The 13000-nt window shown below is 43.8% G+C and overlaps 1 protein-coding gene across 2 annotated transcripts in view; it reads right to left on the bottom strand.

The window, feature by feature from the left end:
- Positions 1 to 2779: 2779 nt before the first annotated feature.
- shcbp1 (SHC SH2-domain binding protein 1) overlaps positions 2780 to 13000 on the bottom strand; it is a 30906-nt gene continuing 20685 nt past the window's right edge. Inside the window, exons 9-14 of one of the 2 annotated variants that reach the window (XM_060911624.1) lie at positions 6437 to 6568; positions 5242 to 5360; positions 5072 to 5158; positions 4479 to 4587; positions 4262 to 4336; positions 2780 to 3880 (exon numbers count right to left, since the gene is read on the bottom strand). In XM_060911624.1, coding sequence (XP_060767607.1) covers positions 3399 to 3880; positions 4262 to 4336; positions 4479 to 4587; positions 5072 to 5158; positions 5242 to 5360; positions 6437 to 6568 — 1004 coding nt within the window. In that variant the 3' untranslated portion in view covers positions 2780 to 3398. The remainder of the gene's footprint in view (positions 3881 to 4261; positions 4337 to 4478; positions 4588 to 5071; positions 5159 to 5241; positions 5361 to 6436; positions 6569 to 13000) is intronic. The other variant, XM_060911625.1, reaches the window with a different exon arrangement.

Below are 13000 nucleotides of genomic sequence, written 5' to 3'. Positions count from 1 at the left end.
ACTAACTAAAAAACTAGCACTGAGTTCTTGCACCATTTTGTGATGTAAACACACAAGCAACCACCGTAAGCCTTACCGCAGAGAGATGTGTTTCTATCTGTATGAGCTGAGTCGAGCCGTCCAGCTGAAGAAATGAACTCCTCTGAGGAATCTGTTGGAGTCAGATGTAGTCCGGTTTAATGTCCATGGAACAGCCACTGAAAAGCAGGATGGACGGGAGAGCTGGCCAGAGATGGTTTGTTTTTTTCCACTTCCTCACACACCCACCACTTAGGATACTCCTGCTCTCGCCCAATGGCCCTCTCTTCTTTGACGTTTATTGGCGGTTGGCAAAGATCAAATTGGTACATTCCTGCCACCAACTGGTCTGGAGGGTGGATCACATCCGTCTCGCTCCCACTTTCCCCTTCCCCACAGTCCTGTGCACGAGCAAGGAAGCCCCGCCCCCTGTTGCTGATTGCCTGGAATAGTGTTGTGTAGCTCGGTCTGAAACAGTTTGTTTATTTCCCATTTAGAGTCAGGACTGTGTGAACACTGGATTTTTTTCAGCGCACACAAAATGGACGGCTCATGGACCGTGAGGAAATTCTCTGAGTTTGACAATCGTGTATTGGATTATAATCGATGACAGTGCTTTTAAACATCTGTATAAAAAAAGCAGCAAAAACAGGAATTAAAACTATAAAGTACACTTGCAAATTTTATATGTGCTAGTTAGTTATGTAAAAACTAATGAACTATTTATTCTGTAGAACCTATTAAAGATATTAAAACACTGCAGTCATTTATAAAAGTGTTGTGTGTTTAGTGTAAACTGCTTCATCACAGCGAATCTCCTGAAACTCGTCCCGTCATGAAACCACAGAAGCGTGTCACTTCCTCACATCGTGACCGTTACACACTCGAACCTGAAATCAGCTTTACAGTTCACACATTTCACATTCCCATCACGGTTTACTGTATTGAATTTGCCACAGCACTGATGAAGTTTCTGATGAAGGATGGATGGATGATGTTCTTGTGCTCCTGTGAACGTCTGGAGAATTCAGGCTTCTGATTCAAAAAAAAAAGTGCAAAATGTCAGCAGACGGTGTGTTAATCCTGTCAGTGCTAATTAGCTGAAAAATGAAGACACAAAGTGGTGATGAATCTTAAACGAGCAGCTAAGACCTTCAGACGAGGACGTGCTGCTCTTTTAATGAACAACATGTAAGCGTTTCTAATTGACTTGGAAAATGAAGAAATAAAATGAGCTCCGTCCCAAACGCTGCAGCGTGACAGGAGTGTCCTTATTAAGAGTTCACTCGAACAGGAACACCTGAAAGAGCACGTGGCTCGGCCTGGGGTTCAGATATTTGCACTAACCTTCCCATCATACACTGCAGAACAGGGGGCGGGGCTTGTGTTATAGCATTACATTAAACGTGCAAGACGATACGAACCCGAACTGTAGTTAGCATTAAAACAGAAAATTAAAGGAGAACTGAAAGCAAATTTATCAAAATCCTATTTCTCTCATTTGGAAAATATCGGAATGCATGTTTGATCGCTATTTTGTCGCTGCTATAGCAAGTTATGAGCGTTTGAAATCTGCTCTCTAATATATCAGTCCATATGTCAAAGCAATGGCTGTAAACAAGATTCACGGAAACCTGTGCGAGACATCGTAGGACGGAAGTAAAACGTGCAGCGGAAATCAAAGTGACCAACATCTGCCAACGTCGTCAAAGGACGCGCGCTGCCTCTTTCGAACGCTGATCAAGCCGGAAGTTTTCCCTGTGTCCGAAATCGCTCCCTACATCGGGCACGACCTAGTGAGGACGCCGTTTTGTAGTGCTGTCCAAAACCTGAGTGAGGATTATTTACACCCTATATAGGTGCACTGAAAGTATCCCACAATGCATCACAGAAAGTAGTGTACAATGATGGTCACTAACCAAAGCAATATATCCCATCATGCATTGCAGTCACACTGGAAGAAATTAAGAGTCTCAAATTTGATTCAATAAAAGGCAGCAGCAAAAGTATCCAGCCTTGATTAAAAAAACTGAAAAGCTGCAGGTATTTTGTATTGATTAATGTGGGAAATGTGTTCAGTATAATATGGATTTCTCACAAAAACACACCAGCCGACTGATCCGGCACGATGTCATTGTGCAACAGTAATGACGTAAATATCACTGCGACAGACAAATGTCCAAAAGCGTTTTCATTTAACCAATGGTTAGAAGTCGTATGGAATAATCTCAATCACTGATGACGCTGGCAAATCTCATCTCATTATCTGTCGCAGGCGAGCTGGAGCCTATCCCAGCTGACTACGGGCGAAAGGCGGGGTTCACCCTGGACAAGTCGCCAGGTCATCACAGGGCTGACGCTGGCAAATCTCAAAATTAATCTAAATTGGAATGACATGGCAACCTGGCTGCTGAGTAAACAGCTTTCCAAGTGGCAGCGCAGACACTTCACGTTTGAAGTCTCGCACAAGTCTCGTGAAGATCGCGCGGATAAGCGACGCCTGCCGTGGACCAAACGAACTACGTTCAACATGGCTAAAAACCAAAAAGGCCTATAATATGCCAATACGAGTCATGATACAAGGTTAATAAAACCGAAAAAGTAATTAAATAAACACGTTAAGAAATAAAGCAAGTTTAAAAACGACTTCAGGTCCCCTTTAACAGGTGAAACAGTGCATCACAGGAATGAGTTAAAACAGCAGGAGTCGTGGATAAAACACTGATACTTTACTGAAGTGTAAATGTTTAATGTACAACAGAGGCTAATTATTTATGAAGGGTAACAACGAGAACAACAGATTTTTCTTTTCTCCAAAATGGAAGTATTAATGAGCTGCAGCTTTAACATTAAAACACAAACTCAATGAATTTATTTAAAACACCTCAATACAGTTCTACACACTAAACATACAACTAATCAGCATTTATATTTCAATCATATTTAAATAAATTAGCCATTTTTATTTCTACTGTAACTTTTGATGTAAAAGAACCGAACTTCCATCTGAACTTTGTGGATTTGCCCAAATTATTACATCAATACACTGAGCGTCGCGTTCTTCACTTCCTGAACGCTGATGTAATAAAACACTGTCGTGATTTCGCCTCCTCACACACACCGCTTTAATCCCCCTCCCCCCACAGTGATGACGGCCTGGGCTGTTGGAAGCGATCGGGGTTAATGCAGGTCAAACTTGAGGGAGTTCTCTCTTTGTTGGCAGCACACACACTGAAACTTATAATTAATCAACGTGCCTGAGGCATAATGAGGTTTTAGCAGACCTTTAATCCACTGAAAATTAATCAACAGGAATTAAAACAGCAAAGCGTCTCATACAAGGTGAAGCACGAAGCCAAGAAACCGGGCGTGCTGTGGTCTCAGTACAGGAAGGTGCCGAAGCTACCCATGCCGTTTCGGCGGAACTGATTCCCCTCGATGGAGACGAACATCTCCAGACTCGGCAGGTTCTCGTCCGCCCTCGTGGCTCCGACGTCCTGCACACGGCTCCTCGGAGCGCGCCGCTTCGTCACCGACGTGGCCAGGAGCTCATGCTTGATGACATCATTTCCTGCAGTGACTTCAGGAGGAACGGCATTGTACTGAACATCAGCTGGACATTCTTCCTCTGAGACAGGAGCGTCACATGCTGGCTCCACCTCCAATGTTAATTTAACCACACCTTCTGCTCCCATAGCCACGCCTTCTGATCGGATGACTCCATCCTCTTGGGTTGTCGCCCCATTTCCTGTATATGTGACTCCACCCTCTGCTACTGTAGCCCCACCTTCTGTATGTGCAACTCCACCCTCTGCTGTTGTGGCCCCGCCTACTGAATGCTCCTCTTCAGATTCTTTAGCAGCTACAGAAAATTAAAAAAAATTAATAAAAAAAGTTAGTTTAAATACATTAATGAATAATATCATGAAGCATATTAGCTGTAGCATAACTTTACAGAAACATCTCACACACACACACACACACACACACACACACACACTCATGCTTGTTTATGGAAATTTCTGATGAAGGTCCATTCAGTGTTTAAGATCCATAAAGTAAACAAAATGTGATTCAGAGAAAAGACTGTCAGACATTTAAATGACACACTGCACAAAACTCACACATTTTGCTTTTAGTTTAGTTTTTTTAGAGGCAATATTTCTTGATCTAAAATGATCAGTTTATGTATTTAATGAATAATAATAATAATAATAATAATAATAATAAATCTAACACTCACTGATGTGAATTTGTGTAAATATCTCACAGATGAGTCTCTGTCCCCCTGAGTTTTGCTTGATTGTGTGTGGTGCTCCTGCCACATTAACATTAAACAAGTGGAATTAAAACGCTGCCTGTGACTCGAGTGTGCGATTCAAACCGAATCAGATTAACATGATAACCACATCAACATTCAGCTGATAATCGCACGGAGACAGACTGCGTGTGTGTTTTACCTGTGCGGTCTTCAGGTTTTACTAGAATAACTCCGTAACCTGTGTTATTGTGGATCACATTATTCACCATCGTGATCTGAGGAGGAACGTCCAACTCATCCGCAAAATCCTATACACGCGTGCACGCACACACACACACACACGTTTGTTAGAGACACTAAACCAACCTGCGAGTTAAACTGCTTGAGAAAGTGAAATCGTTCACTACAGCAGTAAAACTTGTATTCAAAGAAAAGTTCAGTGTGGTGTTTAACTTGTGTTTATTAGCCCCTCCCACTTTACACATTTAGCATTAGTTGTCAAAAACATCAAGTGACTCTTCGAAACAGTCCAATGATGCATATGAATCCCCAACGCTGTATTAATAATCACGTGAATATGTTCAGATTTAAAAGGTTATTTATGGATACAGAGGTATTTTAACTCCACCCCCTACTTTACTCATCGTCCAATCAGAATGTTGCACTGTAACAAACCTCCTGTCTTATATCACAGTGTCCACATTAGCGTGTGTGAGATTAAAGTGGCACGTCACACCTGACACATTCTTAATCTCATTTACTTCAGTTTAGAGCAGAGCTCCGCCCCCTCACCTTAATCAGGACTCCCTCCTTACAGTGATGGATACCATTTCCCACCAGACTGCACACACTGCCTGGGTAAACCTCGACACCAGCTCCCTACACACACACACACACACGATGCACCTCCAGACTCTGTGCTAAAACAGTGGAGAACTTCCTTTTCTCTCGCTCACACTCACCTTGGAGCCATAAAGGTCACACATGTTCATCATGAGCTGAGCAGATGTGCGGGCGATCACACCTGTAGTCTCACACTGCAACACACAGTTCTCCATCTCCAGCTTCCCCTGTCTCACACCTACAGACAGACAGACACTTTACTCGTGTATAATGTGTTACACTGCTCTACAGAAGCATCTGCTAAAATCTTCCACAGTGTGTCGATTTCAGTTCCAGACTGTAACACAACTAGTCAGGATTTTGTGTCAAAATTCTACACAGGACATCCCATAATACTGTGGAAAGAATACAGTAACCATGACTCTGCCTAGAGAAGACAGTCCTTCCAAAAATCAGCGAGTGGGTAAAGAGGGGAGGAGTCAGAGACACAACTAACTGGACAAGGGGAACTCCGAGCATGATGCTGCCACCACCATGCTTCACAGTGGGGATGTGATCTCAGGGTGATGTGCAGTGTTCAATGTAAGACTGATAAAATCTCAAACACTGACTTCATAGGATTTTTTTTTTTATATTAAAAAAAAACAACCACAGTTCAGGCTATGCGAGCACTCAAGCCACAGTTGTCCTGCGAGCAGCTTCTCCATCTGAGCTGTGGCTCCTTCAGAGTTCTCCTTATCCTCCTGGTTGTGTCTCACACTGATCCCCTCCTCACCGCTCACTGACTGTAGGTGTTCGTTCTCCTCGAGGCAGAGTCATGCCTCCATCATGCCCTTTATGTTTTTGATAACCGATTTAAAGTGTCGCTCTGCAAGAGGTTCAGAGGTTTTTTTTGGGGGGGGGTCCGAATAACTGAACCCTGATTAATATTTTCCAGAACTTTTCCCTGGACTGGTGATGACATCACTCCTTGGTCTTCATGATGCTGTGTGTTTAGGTTTTCCAACACACTCTGGGTTCCTCCAGTAACACCAAGTCCACACAGCTCCGCTCAGGTTTCACAGTAATCGGGACACTTGCCACTTTTAGATTCATTTATTTAAAAAGGGGGAAAAAAAAACCTCCCCACCCCATTTCTGTACAGATTTTTCCCCAAAACTATTACTGTGTGTCAATTCATGACTAAATCCCTGTGAAGTCCACTGAAGCTCCAGACTGGAACACTACCCACTGGAGGGGTGGAGTCTGGGGGGGGTGAATATTTTTGCACAGTGCTGTATGAGGCAGAGCTGCAGTTTTTAATAATAAACTCACAGAGAATTCCCTCAATGGCGTCATGCTGAATAAACTTCAGGTTGGAGATTTTCACATCAACACCAACAGACTCCACAAACGTGTCACCTTTATTCCTCTTCTCAATAACGACCTCATCGGGCAGACCGTAACCTACACACACGAGAAATAAACAATCAGCAAACTCACTCAGGACGTACCACCCTGTGTTTAACTGGAAATGACCCCACTTTGACCCTTAAAAGGCCAACAGGTCAAAGGTCAGGTCAAGAAGCAGTTATATAAACCTGCAGGAGAACCAAAGGACAGCCAAAGTTCATTACACACACACACACACACACACACACGTTAAGATGCCAAAGGTTGAGTATTGAGTGCGGGGTCACACCACCATCCCATCCATGCGGAGAAACTTTTGGGCCGAATCCCATTTCACCCCTTGGACCAACCCCTTGGCCCTTCCCCTCCATTTTGCGCGTTCACGTGAAGGGGTAGGGGTATCCCAATCCCAGTTAACGCGGAGGGGTAGGGGAAGGGGTAGGGCTTCTGTACCCCTCCAAACGGAGATTTTCCTGGAGCTGACTCCGAACGAAGGGGTTTGAGTGATTTCCCACAATGCCATGCGGATTTCAGCGAGATTTCATGCGGATTTCAGAAAGATGGCGGTTCCCGCGGCCAGGGCTCGAAATTAACTTTTTTTCTTTGTGTCCCCCCAGTGGTCCCGAATTCTGTGTTGTATTGTCCCGAATGGAAGCAATAGTGTCCCCATTTTTTTCCTCTCTGAGATAACCAGTGGTTAATATTATCATATGAAGTTACTATTATATTTGTAACTATGCGATTTTGAACCCTTTATATCATTTTTACAATAAGTCACAAGACACAAGCGACACATGTCCTATACATCATCTACTTCAAAATTACAGTTATTGCATTTTCAGTTTATTAAACTTTGGCGATCTCACTGTATGAATAGATACCCGTTTATTTAAAGGGGCCAACTAGCTCATTCAGAAAATGTTTCAACTCCCTACATCTGCAGTACACTTTAGTTGAAAATAAGACCCCTTTTATGTTCATTTCATCTACTTATACCTTGAATATCTGTTGGCACTTATAAGGCCAACTTATAATTTTCACCATTACCGTTATCCATTTTTATGAACTTTCCGTTATCCATTTTATGAACTTTCGCTGCCGGGTGCAAATGTTAGCAACATCAGCATAGTGCCAGCAGGTCCGAGCCTAGTTGTGCTGCTGACTGACTAAACTTTCTGAACTAGAAAGACACCAAGAAAACTCACTTATTCTGTTGAACGGTATCTTCCGTCAATATCATCCACATCATTCCTGTTGTATTTTATAACGTGTCTAACAGTGTTCATTCAGTTGCTAGCGTTGCCTGCAGACCAGGCGAGGACACTTTGGATCCTGAAGGTCCCGGAGGCGTTATGTCTGGGCTTTCGGTTTCTTCCCCGCGGTCGGTCCGCTTCAACCACTTCAGCATTTTTGTTCTGGCAAGAGTCGGCGCAGCGTGTGCGCTAGCAATTCCATTCCAAGTCCATATAATGCGGACTCCGGCCGAAGATTCTAGAACAGAATGCGCTGCTCTGTAGCCTACGGATGCAGGTGCATCGAAAGTGTAGCTACTATGTATTTTTCGCTGTTAACGTTTTAAAATTAAAACTGACAAATTAGGTGAATGTCTACGTATGTGTTACGGCTTTGTAAATAATATTAATGTAGAACTTTTTTTCTAGATCTATTTTTTTCCATTGTCCCGGAATTGTCCCAGATATAATTTTGTGTCCCGATGACATTTTTTATGGTCCCCGGGACGTCGGGACACCGTTAGTTTCGAGCGCTGCCCGCGGCGAAAGATTGTCATAAATGTATTTTCTCCATTATTTACGTGTTTTAAGTTGTTATCCAGAGGAAACACGCCACTTGATTCACTTTCGAGCTGAGAATGAGCAGCGATTTCTGAAATCCAAGCTGCTGCTAAAAAGCTTTGGGAGTGAGTATTGTTTTCGGTTGCTTGACTGCGTACGTTTTGTTCTGTTATTCTCGCTTTTATTGTTTACATGAGTGTTCTGACACCTCATTCTGTCGGATGTGGTGCACAAAGCACCAAAGATATCCCATTCAGTGGTGTTAGTTAACAAATCACACCCTGCCAGCAGAGATTTCTGGTTCTGCCTCTGACTGTAGCGGCTGGTCGCAGCCAATGACGCATTTGGTCGCGTTTTGCTAACGTAAACGCTGACGGAGGTACGCGATGACGTATGCGATCGTTGAAGGGCTATCCCAATACGTAGGGGTTGAATTTCAAGCCCTATCCCTTGTAGCTCAGTTTCAAGGGGAAGGGCCAAGGGGAAGGGGAAGGGGGAGGGGTAGAAATTAGAATTGGGATTGGGCCTTAGTGTAACTGACAGCAGTGTGAGCACTCAGGGGAAGGAAGAAACACACACACACACACACACACACACACACACACACACACACGAGTTTCTGGTTGTTCGTGTCAGTTTTTAATTAACAATGTTTTGGTGTAAAAGTTCAGACTGAATCAGTGGAATTTAACTGGAGGTGGGTTTTTTGTTTGTTTTTACTGCTCATTTAGCGAGTTGTGGAAATGACCACTTCCTGTGAGTCAGTAAAGACTTCCTGGGTGTATAAAGTGAGGGAATGCAGCCTGGACAGCAAATTAAACATCAGTGACGAGAGCGACACGTCTGTTGCGAGGAGACGATCTGTCACATGGATAAGGAGTTGAAGGCGAACGCTGGGGTGTTGTGGTGCAGTGCGGCGCACGTGTGTTTGTTGGTGCGTGTTTCCTCCTCACTGCACTTCCTCACTCCGGCGAGAACGCACTCGATGCATTACAGTAAACGGTTACTCATGCTGATAATCAGGGCTGTAAAAATTCCGTCAGGTTTTTTTTTTTTTAATTCATTGTTGTTCTTGAACAATTAAAAGACGTCCTCGGCTCGAACCCACAGCTGAGGATTAAAGCTCCTGCTGTTGCTCTGAAGGACGTGAAGAGACTGAACTGTGAATCCACACACAAGTCAATTCACCATCACAAAACACATCGCTGGGAAATGAGGAGATGCTCAAGTGGGACTGTCTTCCTTAATTTTTGTGCATTTAGAGGTGCAGGAGTTTGGGGTGGAGTTACTGTGAGCTGGATTTGTTCATCTTGCTGGGAACTGTGTGATGTTCCTGTTCCACATTCACCAACGCGGCCATGTGCACCGGGCTTCACTCAGCGCTGAACTGATTCCGAAATAGCTCTGATACTCTCATTCTAAAGCAGAAGATGAATTCCCTACACATCTTCACGGAACACCTGATTCCACATCCATCAGAATGGCACGCGACCTTCAGACATTTCCATCAATGCGTTTAAACTTTGCTGTTAACCCCAGCTCAGCTCTCAGTTGCCCCTTTTCCACCAAAGCAGTTCCAGGGCTGGTTCGGGGCCAGTGCTTAGTTTGGAACCGGGTTTTCTGTTTCCACTGAAAGAACTGGCTCTGGGGCCAGAAAAACCGGTTCCAGGCTAGCACCAACTCTCTGCTGGGCCAGAGGAAAGAACCGCTTACGTCAGCTGGGGGGCGGAGTTGTTAAGACCAATAGCAAGACCGCGAAAGATCGCCATTTTTAAGTGGCGAGAAGCAGCAGCTGTACAAATGCGAAGTCATCCATTATTATTATTGTTGCTGCTGCTTCTTCCGTGTTGTTTTTGTTTCAATATTTGCGCCAAAGTTTATGCAAACGTAGCAACGTAACTGACGTATACAGCGACGTAATGACACCGTGAGCTATGGAAAAGCAAACTGGTTCTAAGCTGGCTCGCAAGTTGAACAAGTTGTGAACCAGCACCGGCCCCGAACCAGCCCTGGAACGGATTTGGTGGAAAAGGGGTAATAGAGAGAGGGGTGTCGGCCTGCTAACGAGGAACCTGCAGCAAGAAAGCTTTCAACTCCCCATCAACTCCCTGCTTTTGGGGGGGGGGGGGGGGAGAGAGATGATATTATGCTAATGAGGCAGCGGTTTAATTAAGCTGCTCTTCCTGCAGTCAGTGTGAAACCTGCAGCAACTCAGCTTTTCTGTCTCATCCGTTATCTCTGCTCTCACACACACACACACACACACACACACACACACTCTCTCTCTCTCTTATCGAGCTGCACAGGTCGAGTGTTTGCACAAAAGCGCCTCATTTAACCCGTCACACAACCATCATTTACACACAGTCTCCCCTCTCTCACACACACACACACACACACACACACACGATTAAACACGCCAAATCTCTCACATCCACTTTTAATCTACTCTGGACAACTGGATCTAGAAGAAATTTCTGGACACAGGAAAATCCCATCAAATCCCTTTCCAATAATAATAATAATAATAATAATAATAATAATAAAAAATACACTAAATACAGTAGAGTTTAATTAAATCTCATCGTTCTAAATAAAAGTCAGGATTAAAATGCAGAAAAACATGTGCCATTCGACTGACGATGGAACACCAGCACCACCTACAGACTGATCTCACTGACTCACTGTTTCTCTCCCGACTTCATCTTTTACTCTAAAATTGCTCCAGAAGAGTTTGGATCGTATCCCATATTCAGAGTCTATATCAGATCTACAACAGCACATCAGGACTCAAAGCCAGCAGCGTGAACAGCAAGAACTTTATTTTCACAAAACCCTACACATGTAAATCCAACCATCATTACACTTTTCCTGATCCCCGGAGGTCAAAGGGCAAAATGCAGAAACCTAAACGCAGGCGTGGCAGCTTTCTGCCAAACAATGCTGATCACATGACCATAGCAGTGTATCGTGCATGTTTAATGATGTTTTAGAGGATGGTGATTGTTTTCTTTTTTAAAAACAAGTGTAAAAATCTCTCACACACACACACACACACAGCCCATATCCCCACACAGGGAGAGATTTACAGTTATGCAGAGCACTGAATTATAAAGCTTTTATAAAGCGGTGATAAAGTGGAGCTGTTCTCCGAGGGTTTGATGGAGAGCGATAAAGCAGTGAAAAGGAGACAACTTCTGGACAATTACCATCACAAACGTCACATAAACCACAGTGTTAAAGAAAAAGAAAAAAAAACCCACACTTGATTTATACTTCACTCCTGTCTCAGAGACTCATTACACAGAGCTCAAACAAAAAGCAGCTCATAAACATCTCTCCAGAGATCCAACACACCATCAGCCTCTAGGTCTGAACACACACACGGTCAGAAGCTTACAGGCAGGGACATGAAGGTCATGGCAATATTGGACTTTCAGAACTATGTGCACAAGTTTTCATTTATTTTGAGTCTGAAGTCAACACAGGGTCAAAATTATACACAGCCACTTCGATTCTTAATTCAGTGGAGCTGAAAGTCCAAAACGTCTTTAACTCTCCAAGTCCAAGGACTCTTAGCTTCCTGTTAGTGATGATGACTGACTGCAGCTTTTAGTGTCTCTGTGCAACATAAAAAGGGTTTGATTGACACTCATTGGATTGACCAACACACAGTACAAAGTCCAAGGAGCTCAGTGCAGATCTGAGAAAGAGGATCATAGATTTACACTCGGGAACATCTCCTGGAGCTGTTTCTAAACATCTGCAGATTCCATCATCAGTTCAAACATCTGTATGCAAGTACAAGTTATTGGGAGGTGAAGCTCCTTTACTGGAAGAAGATCCAAACTGTCCCTGTCAGCTGAGAGAAAACTGGTTCAGATGATCAGGAACAACTCAGGAACCACCTAGGAACAGACCTGGAAGCTTCTGGAACACTGACTACAATCAGGAGAGTTTTACATCACTATGGACTGAGAGGCTGCTGTACAGGAAAGATGCTCCTGCTCCAAAATCTACACCTTCAAGCTCAAGTAAAGTTTGCAGCTGATCACACAAAGAAAAAGCCTTCTGTAGGAAAAAGTTTTATGATCAGATGAGAAAAAATTTTTATTTTTTGGTCCACAATGACCAGAGGTTCAAAAGAACACTGTACCAACTGTTCAGCATGGTTAAACAAAGCACATGGAATATGAGCCTCAGAATTCTTCAGCAGAACCTCAAACCATCAGAAATTTGGACCTGGCTGTGTGTTCCAGCAGGACAACCCCAAACACATATCAGAGCTGGTTGTGGAGGATAAAGCAGGAGAACATTAAACAAGTCCTGAGCTCAATGCTGTTGGAAACATGAGGACTGATTAAACATCTGGTCTGTTCCAGATAACGATTGGGACTAAAGAGCTGTGTGTCCATCAGAAACCCACTCCTTACTGAGACTAATCAGGAGAAAAGGCTTCAGTTTGTTCAGGAGCCTAAAGACTGGACTTTGGAGTGATGGAGAAAGACCATGTGATCTGAGGAGTCTAGACTGACCCCATTCCTGAGCGATGGGCGTGGCAGGGTAAGAATGAAGCGATGCTCCCATCATGTCCCCTGTTATCAGTCTGATCGACTCTCCTGCATTCAGGACGAGATCTCAGTGAGACACGAACGAGACTCTGAATGGAAATTAAGGTTGTGATGTAAAGCCG

This window comes from Neoarius graeffei, chromosome 27 (genome assembly GCF_027579695.1).
Source record: "Neoarius graeffei isolate fNeoGra1 chromosome 27, fNeoGra1.pri, whole genome shotgun sequence".
Classification (NCBI taxonomy): Eukaryota; Metazoa; Chordata; class Actinopteri; order Siluriformes; family Ariidae; genus Neoarius; species Neoarius graeffei.
This window is presented reverse-complemented; position numbering and strand designations above follow the sequence as displayed.